A 27,474-nucleotide genomic window follows, 5' to 3' on the forward strand; every position below is an offset into this window, starting at 1 on the left:
AAATTTTAAATCTCAGTGAAATGGATACTTTAAAATCTCAATGACGTGGACATATTGCCAAAATTGACTCCAGAAGACTAGTAAACTGTAATACAATAGTAAATATGAAAGAAGCTGAGAAAAGAATCAGAGAATTGCCTCCAAGAAATTATTTGAACCAGATGGTTTTTCCAGTGAAATCTTTCAAATTTGGGGGAAACAGATAATCCCCATGTTATATAAACTGTTTCAAAGCTTAGAAATAAATGGACAGCTAGCCCCATTCATTTTATGAAGCTAACACAGACTGACAAAGCATACACACAACCACCACCAACCCCACCTCTACCTGCTACACCATGACATACATGCACATGGGCACACGCGCACACACAAACACGCAGCTAATTTCACTTATAAATACAGAGGCAAAAATTCTGAATAAATTCAGCCATTCAAATCTGGTACTAAATTAAAATAATAATCCTCCATAACCAAGAAATACATTAACCTAGGAATAAAAGACTAATTTAGTATTTAAATCTATTAATTTTGAAACATTAATTAAGTTTGTCAAGAAGAAAAAGCTTTACAATACGTTAAATAGATATTGAAATACATTGAATAAATTTCAACACTATGTCCTTATAAAGTTCTCAGAATAGGAATAAGTGTCGAAAATTAATATTATTTCCAGGTGATCATAAACTAACAAGACTCAAAGCAAACAACTAAAGGTAATTAGAATAAATAAAATAATTATTACTGAGGGCCAGAGGAGATCAATGTCCCAACTCGAACAGTCAGGCAGAGAGAGGGCCAATCCCTCCCCCCTCTACATTTTAGTTCTATTCAAGCCTTCAAAGTATTGGATGATGCCCACCCACAATCAGGACAGTATTCACTTCACTCAGTCTACCAATTCAAATGCTAGTCTCTTCCAGAAACACCCTCACAGATACACCCAGAAATAATGCTTAACCAGACATCTGGGCATCCTGTGATCCAGTCTAAATGACACATACAATGAGCCATCACAAAGACTGGGTGGATGACGAAACCATTAACCAAGATAGCGAAAATATACAAAAGAAGAAATAGGTTTCAACCATGGGAAATAAGGAGGGGGAGAGGAGAACCAGCAGGAAATAATGAATCCAGTAAAAAAAAAAAAAAAAAGTTACTATTCTATGAGTGGTCAACTGTGTCAGAGGCGACAGAGGTATCAAATAGGATGAAAATTGGGAGGATGTCACTAGATATAGAATTTAGGAGGACCACTGATGAAGTAGTTTCTGTAGTGTGTGATAGGAGAAAATACAGTTGGGAAGTTGGGAAGTAAATGGAAGTTGATCAAGTAGCACTAGTAGGTGCGGACTATTCTCTCAAGAAGTCTGACCTTTAAGGAGAGGAGGGAAACCAAATGGTACCTGTTTGGGAGTAGGGTGACGAACCGAGGGAGGAGGTTTTATTTGTATGTTTTGTTGGTTTGATGGCTCTTTGATTCTGTTTTAGGGCCAGAACATTTAAGCCTGGTTAGCTGAAGGGAAGGATCCAGAGGAGACAAGAGAGATGCTCTAGGTAAGAGACAGAAAAACTGATGGATCAGGAGGCAGGAGTAGAGTGAAGGGGATGGGACATTATTGACTTTGGCCTTGGAGAAGAAGAGCACCTGCCCTCCATCTAAGGGAAGAGGGAAGAGGGTAGAGGAGCACAGTCAGAGTGCAATTTGGAGACAGAAAGCAAGAATTTGGAAGGGACTCCCAACCAGTTGGTGCATTTTCTCTGAACCCTAAGACTGCCAGGGTAAAGGACTTGCATAAGAGGATGGGAGGTTAAATACACAGTAACAATTTGGAAGAGCCACTTTGGAGAATGTAACAGAAATTGCTAAGCAATACTGAGAATATAACAGAGGTTAAAAATCAAAAATCCTTAGCTGTACCAGTCAGCACAATTACGTGATTTTCTCCCCAAGTCCTCTGCAAATCACAGCAGAAAGAGACTACCAAATTTTCTTGGAATATTTAATCTTAACATGCAAGAGCAGAAGCAACATTTTCCTAAATTTCACAGAAAATCATTTTGAAAGAGGTATTTGCAAATTTTGAGAAATCTGATTGATTAAAGTGCCACTGTTTTGTGCTTACATGTACTTATACATTGGAGCTGGAAACACAAGGGCAAAAGTGACAAAGGCAAAAAAGAATAACCTCTATCCAAAACACCGATAACAAGCAATCCTATCACTAGATATATTCGTCTCAGAGAGTAATGAATTCTACCTCTATCCATCAGATAAATGCTAAAAACTAAGGGAAAACTCCTGGTATGGTAAATGATTTTCACATTTCTCTAGAAAAGCTTTAAAGTGATCCCTCAAAAATGTGGTGAGACAGACTTTTAAAATACTTCTGAAATCTCTAGCAAGTGCAATACTGTCCACTTTGAAACCTCAGTACTTGAGGATATTATCTCTGGTTTATGAAGTCAAAATGTGGTTTAAAAAGAAATCAATTTAATGTGGTATTTATCTTTCTCAGAGTCAACGCCCCATTTGTGTTTAGTTCCTATAAATAAAACTAAATACACAAGTATCTTTTTCTTTTTTTTTTTTTTTGCTATTGTTTATTTGTGATGTTATAAAGGGATTATAACATCCCCAAAGGATGCATTTTGTGTTTAGAGGGTGGGAAAACAGATTGGAAATTGCCATTCTGCCACTAGCCCAAAGTCCCTCGAGATACTCTTAAGAAAGTTAAGGAAATGACTGGGAGAAATAAAGAAGAACACTCATCCTGAGATTTCTCCCTTTGTTTAAAGGAAAAAAATAAGAACAGCAAAAAGTAGGTTTGGGTATTTATAGATTTGTGTTTAAAGTTCAAGTCCAAATAAGCCTGGCTCTAAATTCTTCAAGAGATGCTTTTAAAGTACTATTTTAACTAGATGCCGCCACCTACTGGACAGTTTACAAGGACTTTGAGCTTTCCAGGGAACAAAGAAAAAAATGATCATGGAGGAAAAGAGAGCAAAAGATTTCTGTTTTCATAATAGGCCTTATAAGAAACACTTTACTTTAAAATTTATGGCTATCCATAGGCTTGATCAAAATAATTTTTTAATTTTTAAAATTTTTACATTTTTAATTAAGAGGGGTAGTTGAAGTTCAGTGAATAACCTGGGAAAGAAACTAATCTCAGGACACAACAGATATAAGCAGTGTCACAACATTTCATGATATGTGGCTATGCTGTAATAGTAGAAATATGAGACTATCAAAAATCAGTGCTAGGTGGTAAAATTGGACTCTTTCATTTCTATGCCTTTCTTTCATACATTTCTTTCATACTTGCTAATAACACATTTCATAAACTGAAGATTCCAAAAGTTACCTCTTTTGGAATAAGGTAATAATTATGTTATGTCAAATGTAAAAAAAATGTATAATTAGGCTAATAATGTAGTTTGTAGTAAATGCTATCTCTTTTGGGTTTTAAGATTTTTAAAGACCAGATATATATGTGACTGCTGACATGCCTAGGATGTGAAGAGCCAGCAAGACATTCCATTAAGGAACCTGTCTTCTATGAAATGCCAGCCACCAAAAAAGTCTAATTAAATCTGAAGAACCAGAAGTACAATAGTGCTGTCTCTTCATTCTGGTGAACTAGTCAACCGTGAGCTAATCAAGACAGACGGCAGCAAGAATGAAGGGTGACAGACCCTTGATTTACCCAAAAGCATCTTTGATCCCTATTTCCTTTCACACTGACCCTACTCTCATATCTTATCTGCTCTGCACACGATAAACACTGCCAGTACACAATAAGTGACTAAGAATTCGAAATCTAAAAATTGAAACTCTGACATGGTAATGTTTAAAGCAATGACTCTCTCTGGCCAAGCCTCTGGTAACTCCAGCTTCCAGATCATGAAGTCTAAGAAGTTTCCATGTTAGAGTATTAGTACTAATCTAGCATGAATGTAGATGTCTACAGGGCCTACAGTAGTCACGTGACTCCAGAGATACAACTCTGAGCTCCACAGATTTAACCAAATGGACCTGTCATGGGCTTTTAAAATTAAATGTATCTGATAGTTCAGATTTGTTCGTGAAGAAAGGCCAGCTGAAAACAAGTCTTTCCCTCTAAGGCCTAAAGTTCACTCAGTAGTGAACTCTGTGACCAAAAGGCTAATGTCAAAAGGCCACCATGGATCCCTTTACAGAGTGGCCTGTTTTAAAGTCCTTGCTCCAGAGTCAAGCACAGCAAGTGTGGCCTCTTAGAAATGCCTCAGTGGTGAAATTAGCATTTAGCTCCTGCATTCTAAAATACAGATGCTGAACGGCAAAGGAAACCATCAACAAAACTAAAAGACAACCTACAGACTAGGAGAACATATTTGCAAATAATGTGACCAACAAGGGCTTAATTTCCAAAATAAACGAATAGCTCATACAACTCAATAACAAAAAAACAAACAAACCAATCAAAAAATGGGCAGAAGATCTAAATAGACATTTCTCAGAAGAAGACATACAGATGGCCAATAGGCACATGAAAAGATGTTCCACATAGCTAATTATTAGGGAAATGCAAATCAAAACCACAACAAGGTACCACCTCACACCATTCAGAACGGCCATCATCAAAAAGTCTACAAATAATAAGTGCTGGAGAGGGTGTGGAGAAAAGGGAACTCTCCTACACTGTTGGTGGGGATGTAAATTGGTGCAGCCACTATGGAGAACAGTATGGAGGTTCCTTAAAAAACTAAAAACAGCTACCATATGATCCAGCAATCCCACTCCTGGGACCCCTACTTAGAGCCAGTCTAATGCCCAAGAGATACTATATGACCATTTAGATGATGTTAGTTAAAGGATTTCAAAAGTGTCCTGCCAAAAAATCCATGTCTTACCAATCACTAAAACATTCATTACTAAGTAAGTAAATTAAAATAAGTTATATGATTCCACAGTACTTCTGTAGAAGAAGAAAAAGAAAGAAAAGAAGGAAGAAGGAAAAGAAGAAGGAGGAGGAGGAGGCGAATCACAAATATACAGTTGACCCTTGAACAACATAAGTTTGAATTGCACAGGTTCACTTATACACGGATCTTTTTCAATAAATGCATACTATAGTACTACACAATCCTTGGTTGGTTGAATCCATGGATGCAGAACTGCAGGGACAGAGGGCCAACTATAAAGTTATACCTGGATTTTCAACTGCACAGGGGCAGTGCCCCTAACCACCATGTTGTTCAAGGGTCAACTGTTACATACACACAAGTGGAGGAAGTAGAAACATATGCACAGAATTAACTGGCTGGTCTCATAAACCAGAACTATGAGAGAACGGGGAAAGGACAAATCAGTAATGGATTTTTATGAAAGGGTGCAGAGGTCTGAGTGAGACACCTCATGGGACAATCCCAGGCAGTTAGGGGACTGCACAAACTGGGTGTGTAGAGGCACCTAAGAGTCACAGGAAGTAAAGGCAAAGACACACTTTGTCTATTTCCTGATTTTTCACTGCCTTATCCTCCTCACCCTTGAGGAGACACAAACACTAGAAGACTCTGAAACATACCTAACTTCAGAGTAGTTCCATATAGTCCTATCCAACGTGATCATTTCCTCTAAAGAATTAAACTCACAAAGAAAAAGAAAAGATAACTGAATTGGGACTTTTACTTTAATCCAAACATTCTATGACCCTGAGATAAAAATAAAGACGAATCAATTTTACTCACCAACAGTTTCTTCTGATGCAGCAGTTAAAGCTAGAAAGTTTTTTGTACTTTCCATCTCCTCATTACTTTGTAAAGCTTCACCATTTTTTGCAGACTAATAAAAGAGAAGTAAAAGTGTAAACATGGGAAAAGAAGGCAACTATATTCATCGATATTTTTAAAAATTCCAACATGGTTTCCAATCCTGTACATACAAACAAGAAAGTCAGATCATTTTTATTCCTTTAATTAGGGAATCTGTTAATGTTTCCTGTTCCCTCAAAATTCTGTCAATGAGTATTCCCAGATAGAGTTGGACTATGTCTATCATTATATAATTACCTTGCTTAAAGTTTCTTAATTTCTGTTTAATGTTTCTATAACTAATGAGTAACCTAAAGATACATCATCAAATTACGGTTTCAGATATTTCAAAATTGATACTGTATTTTATTATGATTCCAGTTATAATTTATATTTCCAAGCAAGTAAAAATTTGCTTTGAGATCCAAGAGAAATAACTGACAGACTAAATTTTCCTGCTAAAATTTACACAAATTACTCTAACTTTAAGTACTGCATTTATTTTTATAAATTTATTTTATTTATTTATTTTTGGCTGCATTGGGTCTTCGTTGCTGTGCATGTGCTTTCTCTAGTTGTGGTGAGCCAAGGCCAATCTTCGTTGCGGTACGCAGGCTTCTCATTGCAGTGGCTTCTCTTTGTTGCGGAGCATGTGCTCTAAGCTTGTGGGCTTCAGTAGTTGTCGCTCATGGGCTCCACAACACAGGCTCAGTGGTTGTGGCACACGGGCTTAGTTGCTCCACAGCATGTGGGATCTTCCAGGACCGGGGCTAGAACCCATGTCCCCTGCATGGGCAGGTGTATTCTTCCCATCAGGGAAGCCGCAGCACTGCATTTTATACATTGCTTTTTTCATCCCAGTGGTCTTCGTGGGAACCTTGTAAAAATGTATTCTTAATCACTTTATGATTAATTCATATCATTGCCTGGGAAATTTCCTAGGAAGTCAGTCAACTAAACAAGGAGGAATTTTTCAAAAACAGCCAATCTGAAAGTAGGCATAGAGGGAACTTTCCTCAATATAATAAAGGTCATATATGAGAAACCCACAGCCAACATCATCCTCAATGGTGAAAAACTGAATCCATTCCCACTAAGATCAGGAACAAGCCAAGGTTGCCCACTGTCACCACTATTATTCAACACTGTTTTGGAAGCTTTAGCCACAGCAATCAGAGAAGAAAAACAAATAAAAGGAATCCAAATCAGAAAAAAAGAAGTAAAGCAGTCACGTTTGCAGATGACATGATACCATACATAGAGAATCCTAAAGATGCTACCAGAAAACTACTAGAGCTAATCAATGAATTTGGTAAAGTAGCAGGATACAAAATAAATGCACAGAAATCTCTTGCATTCCTATATACTAATGATGAAAAATCTGAAAGTGAAATTAAGGAAACACCCCCATTTACCACTGCAACAAAAAGAATAAAATATCTAGGAATAAACCAACTTAAGGAGACAAAAAACCTGTATGCAGAAAACTATAAGACACTGATGAAAGAAATTAAAGATGATACAAATAGATGGAGAGATATACCATGTTCTTGGATTGGAAGAATCAACACTGTGAAAATGACTATACTACCCAAAGCAATCTACAGATTCAATGCAATACCTATCAAACTACCACTAGCATTTTTCACAGAACTAGAACAAAAAATTTCACAAGTTGTACGGAAACACAAAAGACCCCGAACAGCCAAAGCAATCTTGAGAAAGAAAAACTGAGCTGGAGGAATCAGGCTCCCTGACTTCAGACTATACTACAAAGCTATAGTAATCAAGACAGTACGGTACTGGCACAAAAGAAATATAGATCAATGGAACAGGATAGAAAGCGCAGAGATAAACCCACACACATATGGTCACCTTATTTTTGATAAAGGAGGCAAGAATATACAATGGAGAAAAGACAGCCTCTTCAATAAGTGGTGCTGGGAAAACTGGACAGCTACATGTAAAAGAATGAAATTAGAACACTCCTTAACACCATACACAAAAATAAACTCAAAATGGATTAAAGACCTAAATGTACACCAGACACTATCAAACTCTTAGAAGAAAACATAGGCAGAACACTCTATGACATAAATCACAGGAAGATCCTTTTTGACCCACCTCCTAGAGAAATGGAAATAAAAACAAAAATAAACAAATGGGACCTAATGAAACTTAAAAGCTTTTGCACTGCAAAGGAAACCATAAAGAATACAAAGAGACAACCCTCAGACTGGGAGAAAATATTTGCAAATGAAGCAACTGACAAAGATAACCTCCAAAATTTACAAGCAGCACATGCAGCTCAATATCAAAAAAACAAAAAACCCGATACAAAAATGGGCAGAAGACCTAAATAGACATTTCTCCAAAGAGGACATACAGATGGCCAACAAACACATGAAAGAATACTGAACATCATTAATCATTAGATAAATGCAAATCAAAACTACAATGAGGGCTTCCCTGGTGGCGCAGTGGTTGAGAGTCCGCCTGCCGATGCAGGGGACACGGGTTCATGCCCCAGTCCGGCAAGATCCCATATGTCGCGGAGTGGTTAGGCCCATGAGCCATGGCCGCTGAGCCTGCGCGTCCGGAGCCTATGCTCCACAACGGGAGAGGCCACAGCAGTGAGAGGCCCGCGTACCGCAAAAAAAAAAAAAAACTACAATGAGATATCAGCTCACACAAGTCTGAATGGCCATCATCAAAAAATCTACAAACAATAAATGCTGGAGAGGGTGTGGAGAAAAGGGAACCCTCTTGCACTGTTGGTAGGAATGTAAATTGATACAGCCACTATGGAGAACAGTATGGAGGTTCCTTAAAAAATTAAAAATAGAACTACCATACAGCCCAGCAATCCCACTACTGGGCATATACCCTGAGAAAACCATAATTCAAACAGAGTCATGTACCACAATGTTCACTGCAGCTCTATTTACAATAGCCAGGACATGGAAGCAACCTAAGTGTCAATCAACAGATGAATGGATAAAGAAGATGTGGCACATATATACAATGGAATATTACTGAGACATAAAAAGAAACAAAATTGAGTTATTTGTAGTGAGGTGGATGGACCTAGAGTCTGTCATACAGAATGAAGTAAGTCAGAAAGAGAAAAACAAATACCATATACTAACACATATATATGGAATCTAAAAAATAAAGAAAGAATGGTTATGAAGAACCTAGGGGCAGGGAATAAAGACGCAGATCTACTAGAGAATGGACTTGAGGACACGGGGAGGGGGAAGTGTAAGCTGGGACAAAGTGAGAGAGTGGCATGGACATATATACACTACCAAATGTAAAGCCCATAGCTAGTGGGAAGCAGCCGCATAACACAAGGAGATCAGCTTGGTGCTTCATGACCACCTAGAGGGGTGGGATAGGAAGGGTGGGAGGGAGGGAGATGCGAGAGGAAAGAGATATGGGGATATATGTATATGTATAGCTGATTCACTTTGTTATAAAGCAGAAACTAACACACCATTGTAAAGCAATTACACTCCAATAAAGATGTTGAGAGATTGATTCAAGATGCAGAGTAGAAGCACGTGCTCTCACTCCCTCTTACAAGAACACCAGAATTACAACTAACTGCTGAAAAATCATTGACAGGAAGACACTGGAACTAACCAAAAAAGATACCCCACATCCAAAGACAAAGGAGATGCCACAGTGAGATGGTAGTAGGGGTGCAATCACAATAAAATCAAATCCCATAACTGCTGGGTGGGTGACTCACAAACTGCAGAAACATACACCACAGAAGTCCACCCACTGGAGTGAAGATTCTGAGACCCATGTCAGGCTTCCCAATCTGGGGGTCTGGCAACAGGAGGAGGAATTCCTAGACAAGCAGACTTTGAAGGCTAGTGGGATTTGACTGCAGGACTTCGACAGGACTGAGGGAAACAGAGACTCCACTCTTGGAGGGCACACACAAAGTAGCGTGCTCATCGGGACCCAAGGGAAGGAGCAGTGGCCCCATAGGAAACTGAACCAGACCTACCTGCTACATTTGGAGGGTCTCCTGCAGAGGCGGGGGTGGCTGTGTGTCACTGTGAGGACAAGGACACTGGCAGCAGAAGTTCTGGGAAGTACTCCTTGGTGTAAGCCCTCCCAGAGTCTGCCATTAGCCCAACCAAAGAGCCCAGGTAGGCTCCAGTATTGGGTCCCCTCAGGCCAAACAACAAACAGAGAGGGAACCCAGCCCCACACATCAGCAGACAAGTGGATAAAAGTTTTACTGAGCTCTGCCCACCAAAGCAACAGCCAGCTCTACCCACCACCAGTCGCTCCCATCAGGAAACATGCACAAGCCTCTTAGATAGCCTCATCCACCAAAGGGAAGACAGCAGAACAAGAAGAACTACAATCCTGCAGCCTGTGGAACAAAAACCACATTCACAGAAAGGTACACAAGATGAAAAGGCAGAGGGCTATGTACCAGATGAAGGAACAAGATAAAACCCCCCAAAAAAACTAAATGAAGTGGAGATAGGCAACCTTCCAGAAAAAGAATGCACAATAATGATAGTGAAGATGATCCAGGACCTTGGAAAAAGAATGGAGGCAAAGATCGAGAAGATGCAAGAAATGTTTAACAAAGATCTAGAAGAATTAAAGAACAAACAGAGATGAACAACAGAATAACTGAAATGAAAAATACACAAGAACGAATCAATAGCACAATAACTGAGGCAGAAAAACAGATAAGTGACCTGGAAGACAGAATGGTGGAATTCACTGCTGCACAAAGAATAAAGAAAAAAGAATGAAAAGAAATGAAGACAGCCTAAGAGACCTCTGGGACAACATTAAAAGCAACAACATTCGCATTATATGGGTCCCAGAAGGACAAGAGAGAGAGAAAGGAAACAAGAAAATATTTGAAGAGATTATAGTTGAAAACTTCCCTAACATGGGAAAGGAAATAGCCACTCAAGTCCAGGAAGGGCAGCGAGTCCCATACAGGATAAATCCAAGGAGAAACACGCCGAGACACATAGTAATCAAATTGGCAAAAATTAAAGACAAAGAAAAATTATTGAAAGCAGCAAGGGAAAAACGACAAATAACATAAAAGGGAACTCCCATAAGGTTAACAGCTGGTTTCTCAGCAGAAACTCCACAAGCCAGAAGAAAGTGGCATGATATATTTAAAGTGATGAAAGGGAAGAACCTACAACCAAGATTACTCTACCCGGCAAGGATCACATTCAGATTCGATGGAGAAATCAAAAGCTTTACAGACAAGCAAAAGCTAAGACGATTCAGCACCACCAAACCAGCTCTACAACAAATGCTAAAGGAACTTCTCTAAGTGGGAGAAGAAAAAGACCTACAAAAGCAAACCAAAAACAATTAAGAAAATGGTATAGGAACATACATATCAATAATTACCTTAAACATAAATGAAATAAATGCTCCAACCAAAAGACACAGGCTTGCTGAATGGATACAAAAACAAGACCCATATATATGCTGTCTACAAGAGACACACTTCAGACCTAGGGAAACATACAGAATGAAAGTGAGGGGATGGAAAAAGATATTCCATCCCCTGAAGTAGCTATACTCATAACAGATAAAATAGACTTTAAAATAGAGAATGTCACAAGAGACAAGGAAGGACACTACATAATGATCAAGGGATCAATCCAAGAAGAACATATAACAATTATAAATATATATGCACCCAAGAGAGGAGCACCTCAATACATAAGGCAACTGCTAACAGCTCTAAAAGAGGAAATCGACAGCAACACAATAATAGTGGGGGACTTTAACACCTCACTTACACCAATGGACAGACCATCTAAACAGAAAATTAATAAGAAAACACAAGCTTTAAATGACACAATAGACCACACAGATTTAATTGATATTTATAGGACATTCCATCCAAAAACCACAGATTAAACTTTCTTCTCAAGTGTGCATGGAACATTCTCCAGGAAAGATCACATCCTGAGTCACGAATCAAGCCTCAGTAAATTTAAGAAAACTGAAATCATATCAAGCATCTTTTCTGACCACAACACTATGAGATTAGAAATCAATTACAGGGTAAAAAACGTAAAAAGCACAAACTCATGGAGGCTAAACAATACATTACTAAATAACCAAGAGATCACTGAAGAAATCAAAGAGGAAATCAAAAAATACCTAGAGACAAATGACAATAAAAACACAATGATCCAAAACCTATGGGATGCAGCAAAAGCACTTCTAAGAGGGGACTTTATAGCTATGCAAGCCTACCTCAAGAAACAAGAAAAATCTCAAAGAAACAACCTAAAATTACACCTAAAGGAACTAAAGAAAGAAGAACAAAACCCAAAGTTAGCAGAAGGAAAGAAATCATAAAGTTCAGAGCAGAAATAAATGAAATAGAAACAAAGCAAACAATAGCAAAGATCATAAAACTAAAAGCTGATTCTTTGAGAAGATAAACAAAACTGATAAACTATTAGCCAGACTCATCACGAAAAAGGGGGAGAGGACTCAAATCAATAAAATTCGTAATGAAAAAGGAGAAATCACAACTGACACTGAAGAAATACAAAGGATTATAAGAGATTACTACAAAAAACTCTATGCCAGAAAAATGGACAACCTGGAAGAAATGGACAAATTCTTAGAAAGGTATAACCTTCCAAGACTGAACCAGGAAGAAAGAGAAAATATGAACAGACCAATCACAAGTAATGAAATTGAAGCTGTGTTTAAAAATCTTCCAACAAACAAAAGTCTAGAACCAGATGGCTTCACAGGTGAATTCTATCAAACATTTAGAGAAGAGCTAACACCCATCCTTCTCAAACTCTTCCAAAAAATTGCAGAGGAAGGAACACTCCCAAACTCATTCTATGAGGCCACCATCACCCTGATACCAAAACCAGACAAAGATACTACAAAAAAAGAAAATTACAGACCAATATCACTGATGAATATGGATGCAAAAGTCCTCAACAAAATACTAGCAAACAGAATCCAACAACACATTAAAAGGATCATACACCATGATCAAGTGGGATTTATCCCAGGGATGCAAGGATTCTTCAATATACGCAAATCACTCAATGTGATACACCATATTAACAAATTGAAGAATAAAAACCGTATGATCATCTCAATAGATGCAGAGAAAGCTTTTGACAAAATTCAACAGCCATTTATGATAAAAACTCTCCAGAAACTGGGCATAGAGCAAACCTACCTCAACATAAAAGAGGCCATATATGACAAACCCACAGCAAACATCATTCTCAATGGTGAAAAACTGAAAGCATTTCCTCTAAGATCAGGAACAAGACAAGGATGTCCACTCTCACCACTATTATTCAACACAGTTTTGGAAGTCCTAGCCCCAGCAATCAGAGAAGAAAAAGAAATAAAAGGAATACAAATTGGAAAAGAAGTAAAACCGTCACAGTTTGCAGATGACATGATACTATACATAGAGAATCCTAAAGATGCCACCAGAAAACTACTAGAGCTAATCAATGAATTTGGTAAAGTTGCAGGATACAAAATTAATGCACAGAAATCTCTTGCATTCCTATACACTAATGATGAAAAATCTGAAAGAGAAATTAAGGAAACACTCCCATTTACCACTGCAACAAAAAGACTAAAATACCTAGGAATAAACCTACCTAGGGAGACAAAAGACCAGTATGTAGAAAACTATAAGACACTGTTGAAAGAAATTAAAGATGATACTGACAGATGGAGAGATATTCCATGTTCTTGGATTGGAAGAATCAATATTGTGAAAATGACTATACTACCCAAAGCAATCTACAGATTCGATGCAATCCCTATCAAACTACCAATGGCACTTTTTACAGAACCAGAACCAAAAATCTTAAAGTTTGTATGGAAACACAAAAGACTCCGGATAGCCAAAGCAGTCTTGAGGGGGAAAAACGGAGCTGGAGGAATCAGACTCCCTGACTTCAGACTATACTACAAAGCTACAGTAATCAAGACATTATGGTACTGGCACAAAAACAGAAATATAGATCAATGGAACAGGATAGAAAGCCCAGAGATAAACTCACACACCTACAGTCAACTAATCTATGACAAAGGAGGCAAGGATATACAATGGAGAAAAGACAGTCTCTTCAATAAGTGGTGCTGGGAAAACTGGACAGCTACATGTAAAAGAATGAAATTAGAAAACTTCCTAACACTATACACAAAAATAAACTCAAAAAGGATTAAAGACCTAAATGTACACCAGACACTGTCAAACTCTTAGAGGAAAACATAGGAAGAACACTCTTTGACATAAATCACAGCAAGATCTTTTTAGATCCACCTCCTAGAGTAATGGAAATAAAAACTAAATAAAAAAATGGGACCTAATGAAACTTAAAAGCTTTTGCAAAGCAATGGAAACTACAAACAAGACAAAAAGACAACCCTCAGAATGGGAAAAATATTTGTAAATGAATCAATGAACAAAGGATTAATCTCCAAAATATATAAACAGCTCATGAAGCTCAATATTAAAAAAACAAACAACCCAATCAAAAAATGGGCAGAAGACCTAGACATTTCTCCAAAGAGGACATACAGATGGCCAAGAAGCACATGAAAAGCTGCTCAACATCACTAATTATTAGAGAAATGTAAATCAAAACTACAATGAGGTATCACCTCATACCAGTTATAATGGCCATCATCAGAAAATCGACAAACAACAAATGCTGGAGAGGGTGTGGAGAAAAGGGAACCCTCTTGCACTGTTGGTGGGAATGTAAATTGATACAGCCACTAAGGAGACCAGTATGGAGGTTCCTTAAAAAACTAAAAATAGAATTACCATATGACCCAGCAATCCCACTACTGGGCATATACCCAGAGAAAACCATAATTCAAAAAGACACATGCACCCCAATGTTCATTGCTGCGTTATTTACAATAGCCAGGTCAAGGAAGTAACCTAAATGCCCATTGACAAAAGAATGGATAGAAAAGATGTGGTACATATATGCAATGGAATATTAGTCATAAAAAGGAACGAAATTGGGTCATTTGTAGAGACGTGGATGAATCTAGAGACCGCCATACAGAGTGAAGTCAGAAGAGAAGAACAAATATCGTATATTAACACATTTATGTGGAACCTAGAAAAATGTTACAGATGAACCAGTTTGCAGGGCAGAAATAGAGACACAGATGTAGAGAACAAATGTATGGACACCAAGGGTGGAAAGCAGCGGGGGGGGGGGGGGGGGTGGGGGTGGGGGGGTGGAATTGGAATGAATTAACTGGTGTGTATAAAATGGAAGACTAATAAGAACCTGCTGTATAAAAAAATAAATTAAATAAAATTCAAAAAAAAACAAAAAAAGCATTTATAGTTTTGGCTTGCACATTCGGTGACCCCACCTGGAGTCTAATTTTGACTTTGATGTGAGATAGTAAGCTAAATTTATCTTATGTCCCTGCACTATTTAATTAGCCCATCCATTTGTTGTAATCCCACCTCTGCAATAAATAAATGTCCACTTAAAAAAAAATACCAATCTGTTATTATAATGTTCCTTACCTTAAAAGTGCTCTCCTTTGAGGGGCAAAGTTCAAATATGAGGCAATGGCTATGCATCAAGTCAGTGCCAACATGTGGTCAACTTCCGCCCCTCAATACCACAGAGAATCAAAGGTCCAAGAAGGCCAAGGAGAGTTCATTGAGACAGAAGCAAATACAGCATGGTCACAGGCCACAAGCATTTTACAGCTCCCCAAAGACAGCCTGACCAGCATGTGAAATAGTCAACTTCCTGCTTGTTTGTCACAAAAGTTTACTCAAATAATAATGGTAACCAGGGGGGTTAAATTTTTGTGTATTTGTGTACTTATGTCCAAATTGTAAGCTCGCTGAAGAAAAAGCAGACACATATACTTGATGAAGGTAGGCACCAGATCCCTTTCTATTCCAGAGATGGAGGACCCAGGCCTGACACTGGTGACAGAGGCCTATGGTGATGTCTGTCCACTGTCCATGGGGAATGAACATGCCCAGTGCAGTGCCTGAAATCCGGAATCCTGCAAAGTCACCTTCTCCAGTTCCAGAAAACTATCTCCCTCACTACCCCCCTGCCCCATACACACACATATACACACCACTGCCCTACCTCCACAAAATAAATTAAGGCAGACCACACTAACACTACCAGAGTCCATGCTTTTCTTACTCATCTTAGAGGAAGTTGTTTCTCACATGTCAGCATAAGATTATACAATTCTTACCTTAAGTTTTTCAAACAGCTTTATTCTCATTTCTAGACCTTGCTTCTTGATTTCTTTTTCTCTGTGTTGTCTCTTCATCAATATCTTATCAAGCCTCTTCATCTTCTGAATAGCATCTTGAAGTTGAGAATCTAATTCTTTTATTTCAGATTCATCTATATATGTTGAAAGTAGGAATGAGCTTGAAGTTTAGTAAAATCATAAAGCCTTTTCCTTCTTGTTTTGTTTTTACTATTTGTTCTTTCATTCAACAAATGTTTATGGCTGATGGTAATAACTAACACTGGTGTCATGTATCTTGGTTTACAAGGTGCTTTCACATATTTTTTTCACATAATTATCTAACAACCCTGTGAAACAGACATTTACCTCTATTTTACAGTTGAGATAACTGGGTCCTTTCAAATAGCTAATAAATTATAGCAATGAATTCAGAAGTGGATCTCGTATGATTTTAAATCCCAAATTCTTTCTCCTTCATTCTGCTATACTTTCTATATTCATAACTAACAAATAAAGAATAAGACAAAGACCCTATCCTAAAGCTGCTTCAGACTAACTGAAAGAGAAGTCATGTACACAAATAGCTACAGTAAAATGTAGCATGTCATAGAGACAAAGAGCGATTCCAACGTGTTAGAAACAAATTCAGAAAAGTACACAGTGTATCTTAACACCTTTAATCTATGCCTCTCCCATTTGTTCTATTTTCCTAAAGTACCTAAAAATGTTCTTGAATTGTGGATAATTGATAGTAACTTATTTGAAATTAGGAACTCTTTAGAACTTCTGTCATTCAAGTTTTAACTTACCATTATGAATAATAATATTAATAATTATCATTATGATTAATGATAATATTAATAATAGCAGCTAACATTTATAGAGTTACCTGATAGGCACAGTCTTAAGTGCTTTTTTACATTCATTATCTCATGTAATCTTCACCGTAAACCAGCAAGATGGTATATTGTAACAGAGTTACATATATGTCCGAGATATATCATCTTATAACTAGTAAATGCCAGAGTCAGTTTCCACCCGATCTGTCTGACTGCAGAGCCAAAGCTCTTCACCACCAGGAGATACTTCCTCTGTAAGGTCTGATGAAAGATGATAATCTGGCAATGAGCATAAATGCTCAAGTTCTAAAGTCTCAGCCACCCCAGCTTAGATCATTAGAAATGGCATATTATGCAAAGAAAAGCCAAGTTTTGCAACGTTTGAAAATACAGAGCCCAGTGATGTTTCCCTATAATGTATATCACTTCTTCTTAAAAGAAAAGGAGATATGTTTCGAGGGAATAAGCTTAGCCAAAAACAATACTAATCTTACTAATAAGGAGACCCTACGAATCATATGGCTCACATACATAGAATGCAACAGCCTCTAGTTCTAATTCCCAACCACCAGCCCTAGCATTCTCAGGCCCCATTGTACATGGGTGGTCTATCCAGCAGGCATTTTGAAGTAACTCTTGCAGTACGGAAACAGTATAAACAAATACACCGTAAATGGGGCCAATAGCTAACCTCAACTCTAATACCTTGTTTCCTAATAACTGTAATCCTGAGTCACCTGGCCCTAGAGCTGATCTCATCCCAAACATACTCTAAATCAGCAGTTCACAAAGTTTATGAGCTCAGCTTCCCTTTACAGTTTATAAATTATGGAGAACCCAAAGTACCTTTTGTTTATGTGAGTTACATCTGTTGATAATTACCATATTAGAAATCAAAACTGAAAAATATTATATGTGTTTATTTATTCATTCAAAAATAATTAACATGGTATTACTAATTACATGCTAATATAAATACAGCACTTTTATAACAACCAAATTTTCCAAAAAAAATATTGAGAAGAATGGCAATATTTTAAATTTCTAGTATCTGGATTAACAGAAGACAGCTGGATTCTCATCTCTGCTTCAAAGCCAATCTATTGTAATCTGTTACTCAGTTAAAGTATTGACTGTATGAAGAAAATCTGGCCTCGCACAGTAGTTGGAAAGGGGAGGAGAAATTTAATACCCTTTTCAGATAATTGTGGATATTCTTCCTTGATACTAACATCAAAACTGGACAAGGGGTAGTTTCTTAAAGGTTAGTTGTAATGTGAAATCTGTAACCCTATCGGTGAGCTTTTTGTATTTGTTCCATAAATCCATGGATCTATCTTTCATTTGAATGGATCTTTTATCCTGCATTGCTTATTTGGAAAATAGTGGTTCACTGAATTATGCAGACCTTCAAATATTAATGATTTCAGTATACAATATGAAAAAATCACATGTGTTATTACTGTCACCAATTTTTATCAGAAAAGTCTAAGTACTGGGAAGCTGTAAAGCTCATGTTGACATACACAAATTTTCCAAGATTCTAATTTTTCACTTGAAAGCTGAAATTTTATCATTGACATAAAATACTGTCAGTTGTTTTCCTTGAAATAACAGGCCCAGTTCATTTTTTTTTAAATGTCTGCCAAATATCTAAGTCTGAATGATAATAGATGATCTGTCACTCATTCTTTCTAGTAAAAATGGTGTCCCATTAAAAAGTGGCCAGTTCAGCTCTCAACTTAAATTATCACACCAGTACTTTTCCTCAACACAAACTTCACATTTTGGCACACAGCAGAATCTCTGTATATGTACCTACCATTTCACCACACAGGATATTAAAAAGATGTGTACTCAAAGGTCAAGATTAAATAGAATTTAAATTTTTTACTGCTCCATCAAGGACATTCTTGCGTGACACTGGCTATTTCTTTTCTCTGCCCATGCCAGGTCTTGAAGAACACAATGACTATTAGTACAATTTGGTGCCATTCATTGCCTTGATTCATGCTAAAGCACAAGCAATTTTACCCACCATTGCTTTTGTACCATCAGTGAAACCAACAATTCAGTGGGCAAAAAGGCAAACAGCATTATTTCAATATTACAATGAATCATATCACTGATATATCAGTATTATGATGAAAGTAGTTTTGACTTTGCAGAGTTCCTAAAAGGGTCTCAGGGCCCAGGGCTCTTTCAGTCCATGTTTTGAGAACTGCTGTTCTAATTCACTCTGACCAGTATTAATTAATACCAGTATTAATACCCATGAAATAATGGAGTCTCTTAAAATCCAGAAGTTATTAAGATCAAAAGGGATTATCCCTTAAAAGGCATTTATAAATTACAGGATATATTCTACTGTACAATTTTCAAAAAGATCAATAAATCATGTCATAAAATGCAGAAATACTTCCTACTTGATTAATGTAAAATGATTACAATAACAATTTTATTAAATGACATATTTTATTATTTTTCTAAGTGTATTTAAGAACTCTTAATATTCTTATAAATGAAAACTGGTGATTTGCTTGCTCACAAAAAAGTCTTTTTTTATTATTTCTACTTAGCAGATAAAATAAATATGTAATTCTAATATTTTAACTATAGCATCAGTAATTATCATTAGCCAATCACCAAGTGATTATCCTACCTGAACATTCAGGGATTATCTGATGCTGAACCAAGTTCGAATTTTCATCTGATCCCTCTTCAGCCAGTTTTATTTTCTCAGAGTAGTTTTCCCCTTTATCATCATTACTGTTTCTACCTTCCTCTGTATTACTACTGCCTTCTGAGTGGCCTTCTTTACCACAGTTCAGATTGATTGCAGTATCAACCTAAAAATTATTTCCAAAGAAACAGTTTTCAAAAGTAAAAGTAAAAAAAAAATTTTTTTTAATTTTAAATTTCTAGACTATTTTAACTCTAATGTAAGTATATGTGAGGACATATATATATATAGTAGCATTAAATGATTCTAGAAATATGACACTTAATTAAATGTAATTTAAATACACAATTAAATTTAATAATATTTGCACCAAAGTAATATGCACCACTCTCCAGCAATTTCTAGCAATAATAGAGAAGGGTCAGGAATCAGTCCCTAAGAGAACTGCTCTCTGCCAAGCTCTGGGGTTGAAGCATGATGGCCCCTGCTCTCTGAGCTTACCCTCAGATGGACAGTGAAGGGTCTAGAGCTGGGCTGTCCAATACAATAGCCACTCGCCACACGTGGCTACTGAACAGCTGCAAAGTGAACAGGCTGAACTGCGACATGCTTCTAATGGAGTTCTTCAAATCATAACCATGTGCTTTGCTGCATAATTTATTTTTACACTATTCACAGTTTTTCTATTTCATTTTGGTTTCTCTTTCCATTTTAGCAAAGTTCATTTTGAATACACCAGTTTGGTGCAGCTGTGTTTTCCTGAGAGAGAACAAGAAAAGACATCCATGGCTGCACCAGGAAAAAACAGACATCATAGGGCCCTGAGGGCTGTGCTTGGCAATATGAGTCACAGTGGAGGTGAACACAGCCCATGGGAGAGGCAAAACCTCAGGGACAGCAGGTCAGCCACTGCTGAGACGAGTACCTTTCTCCTCCAACGGAGGGACTGTCTGCTCCAGCCCTTCAGGGGTCAGCCCTTGGAGGCTTTTATGGTCATGGTCCACACCCCACCACTGTAATCTGTGCGCCCTTGTGAATCTCCAGGACAGAAGATAGACGGTGCTGAGAATTAAACTGTCAGGGACACAGGACTGCATGAGCACCTATGTTCACCTGAACTAGGACATAAGCCCCAGCAGAAATGAGCTGAGCCAGTGGTATAAAAATCATAGCCGACATTGACTGAGGCATTACTATTAGCCAGGTCCTGTGCTAAGTACTTTAGACACACTACCTCGTTCATGCCTCACAATGATACAGGCATTACTATCCGGATATAACAGAGAAGAAAACAGATCCAGTATGGAATGAAACTAGTGGAGACCCAATTTATAATAAGCAAAACAATGCTTACTTTATGTGATCTTGGAGGTGTTAAAGAAGGTTCCCTGTTGAAAAATATTCTTCTGTCAAAGACAGGGTAAAGCTTAAAATTCCATAATATCCAGTAAATCCTTAAGGCTATATAGTTCTGTGAAAATGCTGAAATTGCTAGGAGAGGTCACACGAGCCCTGCCAGTAATTTATATCTTGGCATAAATGAATCTAGCTGACCTTTCCCTGAGAATGGGTTTTTATACAGGGGAAACATAAGTAGACATTAGCAACATACTCGGATATCACACTTCAGGATACACAAAGATCTTTCATATATATCATCCCATATGACCCTAACTCTTAGGATGAGCGGGAAGCAATGAGGCAGAAAAAGATGAAACTAGAGAACAAAAGGCAAATATTGCCCATTTCACAATTTTTACCCATAGTTCCCCACCCCACTAGCACCAACCATCTCCCCCATCCCGTTGCCCACTGGCCTCTCTATTCCCAGCCCTCCTGATCTTCTACCCTGTGGCCTAAGTGTATGATTTTTCTTTCTTCTTCATTCTCAAAGCCACATTCAATCTCCATTTTTCATTGCTCTGTGTCCCCCACTTCATACCTCCATGTTAGTCCAGGAAAGGTAAATAGCCTATAAAAACCCTTCCTAGCAATTAGATCCCTACCTGAAAGCCATGAGATTTTTACACCAATTCCAACTATTGGCTCATTCAAGAAAAATATTCAGAAGTAAAAATAAACCAAAATTCTTAGAATGAGAAATATACCATTACTACAGAAATTTCATTAAAACTCTAGCATTTTAAACTCACTTTCTGCTATACAGAAATTTGGGGTAAGAAATTAATAAAAGACAAATGAGCAATAAAATTAATCAAAATACCAGGATTTATTTATTATTTAGACAATGTAAAAGGTTTTATAGACATTGAATCATTTGCAGTCAGCAGTCAACCTGCAGCATACCTGTGGCTTTCTTCTGCAACCTAAGGTGAAACTTACTGATTTTCCATGAATTTGATTAAGACAAATCACAAATCACAAATCACTTTTAGGAAGTCTTGCTTTTGCTCTAAGTATCAAAGTCCCTGTTGGTTAATAAATATGCTAGAGTTTGACCTATAGCTTAGTGGGTTCAAATAAAATCCGACTTGAAGTGATTGCTGATATTTCACTTTTAAAAAAGCCTTGAATGAAGTAATATTAATCTATGTTTTAAAACATGTGTGTCAATATTGTGAAGTTGCTACTTAAAAAAAAATCATCACCCAGGAATATGGAAGCAGAAATACTAATGCTTTTGCTACCCTAATATGTCAGGTCTTTGTATATTACCCTACCTACATAAAATGGTAAAACTGTTGTTCTAAATTTGTTGAACACGTATTATGTGAATACCTACTATGTGCCCAACTTTACACTGAATCCTGTGAATAAAAACATGGAAGGACTAACCAATTAGGTTAAAGAATTGAGGTCAATTAGCTAAGATGTACTGAATACCTACTAGGTGCTAGTCACTTCTAAAACCTGTAGATATTTCATCTCATTTTATCCTCAAAACATGCCTATGGGGTGGATAGTATTATTACACCTTTGAACAGATGAGGAAACTGGCACAGAGAGTTGAAGTAGTTTGCCCAAAATCACATAAAATGTGGTCATCAGAGCCTATTTTGAACATGACTCCAGAGTTTAGGCTTATAACCACAAAGCTTGAGACTAAAGAATCTAAAATTGTTTTTAGATTCCAGTTTGGGCTATATGGAAAACTGAATAAACTGAAACCTTCCATCTACTTACAAATGCATAGGTAAGTTCACAAGAACCCTGGGGAAACTGCCAATGAACAGAAATTAAAAGGAAAGTGAAAGCTGAAATAGGAACCTTGTAAATCCTTAAAGCAGCTGCCCTGGTGGGGGTGGGGTAGGAGCAACAAGGACAGGCAAATGAGGATGTGCTGGCCTCAGAAAGCTATGGGCTTGGGCTTTAACACCCACACAGAGCTAAGAAACTAAGCCTTGGGACCATGCAAGACAAGATGGAGAGGAACCTTCCCTCTCCTGCTCCATGAAGCTGGATCCCTCAAAAAGGTGCCTCCTTGGTGAGAGGGCAGACTAGAAAAGTACATCTATCCAAAAGCACAGGATACAAACAAAAAATGTGTCTGGGTTCCAAGTGGGAAATCGTCTTCCCTGAGAATGTGCAACCACAGGGTCATGCTTCATGTGGGTTTGGATTCCAATTTATGTTATTCATATCCTCTGGAATGCTGAAAGATGAAAAATTAGCACACACACACAAAAAAGATTCATGCCAGTGATATCTCTGAGGCATTTGGTAGAAGCAAACAGAAACTTGCTCTGGAAGGTATAGTTGCTCTGGAAGGTATAGTTTATCAGGCTCCATAAAATTCCCAAAATTAAAACTTTCATTCTAAAAGGTCAAAAGCCATGAATACATGACCAATAATAAGCAAGAATCAGAATAAACAAAAGAACTTAAGATATTAAAGAGCTGATAAAGATAATCATATAAATAGTTTTAATGGGTATAAAAAAAGAACCCCAAAAACACAAGATCAAGGTATTGCAAAGAACAGATGGATTTGAAAATAAACTAAAACAAACTTCAAGAAATTAAAAATACATTATTAAGCTTAAAAATTCAATGGATGGATTAAAGAGCAGATTTGACATAGTATAAGAAAGAATTCCAAAATTAGAAAATGTTAAAAATTCCCCAGCATGAAGCACAGAGAAATAAATGAATTAAAAAAAAATTTTTTTTAAGAGACATGAAGGATAGAAGAGAAAGGTTCAACAGACATTTAACTGCACTTTGAGGATGACAAAATAGAAAAAAAAAATGCAGGCAATATTTGAAACATGTGAAAACACAATGGCTAAGAAGTAAAAAAAAAAAAAAAAGAAACATACAAATCCTTATATTGAAGAAGTACTAGTCTCCAGAAAGATAAATAAGTCCATACCTAGGTGAATAATAGTAGATACCAAAGACACAGGGGAAAAAAAATAAAGCAACCAGAGGGAAATATCTAAACTAGACAACCCACACTGGAATGAATATTGGGTTTACAAAAGCCTTCTCACTGGCAACAAGAGAGGCCACAAGTATCTAAAACATAAAACTTTCAGAAGAAAAAAACAGGAAAAAATCTTTGGGAATTTGTGTTAGACAATGGGTTCTTAGATATAACCAAAAAACACAATCCTCAAAAGAAAAAAAAATTGATAAATTGCACTTAAAATTTTAAATGCTCTTTAAAAGACAGTTAAAAGAATGAAAAGTCAAGCTATAGACTGGGAGAAAGTATTTGCAAATCATATATCTGAGAAAAAACTCTATCTAGAATATATAAAGAACTCTCAAAAGTCAACAATAAGTAAACAAACACAACTTAGAGTGTAAGTCAGAAAAACAAATATTGTATATTAACCCATATATGTGGAATCTAGAAAAATGGTACAGATGAACCGGTTTGCAGGGCAGAAATAGAGCCACAGGTGTAGAGAACAAACGTATGGACACCAAGGGGGGAAGCTGGGGGCGGTGGGATCAACTGGGAGATTGGGATTGACATATATACACTAATATGTATAAAATAGGTAACTAATGAGAACCTGCAGTATAGCACAGGGAACTCCACTTCGCTGTACAGTAGAAACTAACACAACATTATAAAACAACTATACCCCAATTAAAAAAATTTTTTTTGAACATACACTTTCCAAAAAAGATATGTGGATTACAAATAAGCACATAAAAATATACTTAACATTATTAGTCACCAAGGAAATTCGAGTTAAAACCACAATGAAATACTACTGTATACCTATTAGAATGGCTTAAAAAAAAAAACTGACAATATCAACTGCTGATGAGGATGCAAAGCAGCTGGAACTCTCATACATTTCTGGTGGGAACAGAAAACAGTTTGACAGTTTCTTATAGTTAAACATACACTTACCATACAACCCAGAAATCCCACTCCTAGGTATTTACCCGAGAGAAGTAAAAACCTATTTCCCACCACATCCCCAAAATCAGTATGCAAATATTTACAGCAGCCTTATTCATAATCACCAAAATCTGCAAACAACCCAAATGTTCCTGACTGGGGAATGAATAAGCAACCTGTGGTTTACCCACACAATGGAACAGTACTAGCCATAAAAAGGCTTGAACTACTGATACAAGCAACAACACAGATGTGTCTCAAATGCATTGTGTCAACAGACAAAAGCCAGATGCAAAAGCTACATATTTTTTTTTTAATTCCATTCATGTGGAATGGAATTAAACCTTCTGGAAAAGGAAAAGCTATTGGGACAGAGAACAGAGCAGGAGTTTCCAGGGATTAAGAGTAGGAGAGATTGTTTATAAAGGGGCAGCATGAGGGAATTGAGAGGTAATGATGGAACTGTTCTATATCTTGGTTGTGATAGTATCACTCTACACATTTGCCAAACTCAGAACTATACACCAGAAAAGAGTGAATTTTACAGTATGTAAAATTTTTAAATTAGAAGCAAAGAAGTCAATGAGATACAATGTTAATATATGGGAAGATTTAATATCATAAAGTTAGAAATTCTCTCCAAATTAATCTATAAATTCAAAGCAATTTTAATCAAAACCCCAACAGTATTTTTCACAAGACTTGAAGTGTTCTGAAATATAAAAACAACAAAAAGCCAAGAATAGCTAGGACAGTCCTAGAAAAGAATATGATGGGAAGACCCATCCCACCAGATATTAAGAATTATTACAATGCTACAAGATTTAACACACAGTATAGTAATGATGCAGGATTAGATGAAACAAAACAGAAACTGTATTTTACAAAGCTGCTTGCAGGTTGGGTTCTGGATACATATTAGTTTCATCCAAATAGGTACATCTGCACAAAAGTTTCACCACAGAAATGAGGTAGAAGCCATCTTCCTAAGGTCCTGATACGAAATTGACAAGAAATATCAAAGGCAGTCATCTCTGCACGTCTAGTCACCAGTTTTGTGGTTCTGAGGGATGTGTAGCAGTGTCAGAAGCAGCAACAGAAAAGCAGCAGCTTTCAGATCTCTGGATTTTGGATATGGTGGTGTGACCTGGGAACCAATAATCCAAGGGACATCCCCTCGCATGGTTTCACTGGCCTTCCATTGATTTTTGAGGAACTGAATTTCTTGTATTCAATCCCTTTCTGCTGGAAATGTCTAGAAGGCTTTCTATTTCCAGCATTAAATCATGATAGAGAAAAACTCTAAGAGTTTCATAATGCAGAGTCTAGTGCATAAGTCAAAAGAATAAGTGAGAAAGGCTTCACAGACTTGCAAGAAAATTTTTCACCATAAATTTCAAAATTTTTGTTTCCCACAACCTTAAAATAAATTATCCCCCATCACAGAGGGAAAAACAGATTCTTTAAAAAACGTCAAGCTTAGATATTTTAAGAAAAGAAAAAGAGACCAGGTAATGTACCTACTAAACATATAACATGTGGTTTTTATCCAAACTCTATTTTTTAAATTACTGAATCTTTTTCATAATAAGAGTCAATGGTGGCATAGTAGATGTTGGAATACAAAGCTTTCTTATGAAAGAAGAAAAGTTAATAAATGAGGATTAACAAAATACAATCGTGAAAAAATAAGCCATAACTCCCCCCCAAGAAAAAAGAGGAGAAGGTAAAGAAGGAAACAGTATTTTCACATTAAATGATCTAAAGTAAAATCCAAGAAATCTATGAGTGCTCCCAGAACACACCCTTTAAAGATGAACCTTAGAATGGGATGTTAACAACAGCCTTGGTTTATCAATTGCTAGAGATCAGAAGAAGTAGTTTATGTCACTTCTAAACAGCATAGTACCTTGAAGGATGCTGGTTCCGGTGAGAGCACCTCCAAAGAAGCATTTGAACCTCTGCTCCCATGACGTGTTCTTGAATTTGAGGCTGGTTTTGAAATTCCATCTAAGTTTCCCTTTATAATATCCATTGATCTCCTGAAACAAACAAAATTTCAAGCAAGTTATGACTTGTATGTTTAAATGTTTCATCAGCGTTAATAGGCAGTGAACTCAGAGCCTTTGTTATAAGGATTATGTCACTACCAAAGTCACAGTACCCTAATTCCATCAAAAGATGTCTGTGTCCATGGATCATTACATCTTATGTCACCATAGGTGGAAAAAACATGCTGCCAGGATGTCAGATTCTGAAAGTGGCTAAAAAAGAATGCAGACGTGAACACCATCTCAATGGCCTTCTGTGCCTCCAAGAGAAACAGTTGCTGTGGCCTTGGCCTAAGAAGACACTTACGGAGCACCACACCCCTCGGCCAAGATTCATGCTTCATCGTAATAATCTGCCAAGGCCTCTACTTTCTTCGGGTTTTACCTTCCTTATTCTAGCTCAGCCTTCAGCCGGGGCTCCCCTCTCAGCTCTGATTTTTCCTCTCCTCCTTGGTACTGCATTTTCATGGAGTACTTATCTCCAGGTGACCA

At 37.1% G+C, this 27,474-nt stretch overlaps 1 protein-coding gene across 1 annotated transcript in view; it reads right to left on the reverse strand.

Annotated features, from left to right (window-relative positions):
- Positions 1 to 27,474, reverse strand: part of FSIP1 (fibrous sheath interacting protein 1) — a 76,396-nt gene that overhangs the window by 41,876 nt on the left and 7,046 nt on the right. The window contains exons 2-5 of the mRNA XM_027083851.1: positions 26,841 to 26,973; positions 19,588 to 19,774; positions 16,084 to 16,238; positions 5,737 to 5,830 (exon numbers count right to left, since the gene is read on the reverse strand). Of these exons, the coding sequence (XP_026939652.1) occupies positions 5,737 to 5,830; positions 16,084 to 16,238; positions 19,588 to 19,774; positions 26,841 to 26,966 (562 nt within the window). The 5' untranslated portion in view covers positions 26,967 to 26,973. The remainder of the gene's footprint in view (positions 1 to 5,736; positions 5,831 to 16,083; positions 16,239 to 19,587; positions 19,775 to 26,840; positions 26,974 to 27,474) is intronic.

The sequence above is a fragment of the Aethalodelphis obliquidens genome, unplaced genomic scaffold, assembly GCF_003676395.1.
Source record: "Aethalodelphis obliquidens isolate GAN/ISIS:26980383/991018 unplaced genomic scaffold, ASM367639v1 scaffold51, whole genome shotgun sequence".
Classification (NCBI taxonomy): Eukaryota; Metazoa; Chordata; class Mammalia; order Artiodactyla; family Delphinidae; genus Aethalodelphis; species Aethalodelphis obliquidens.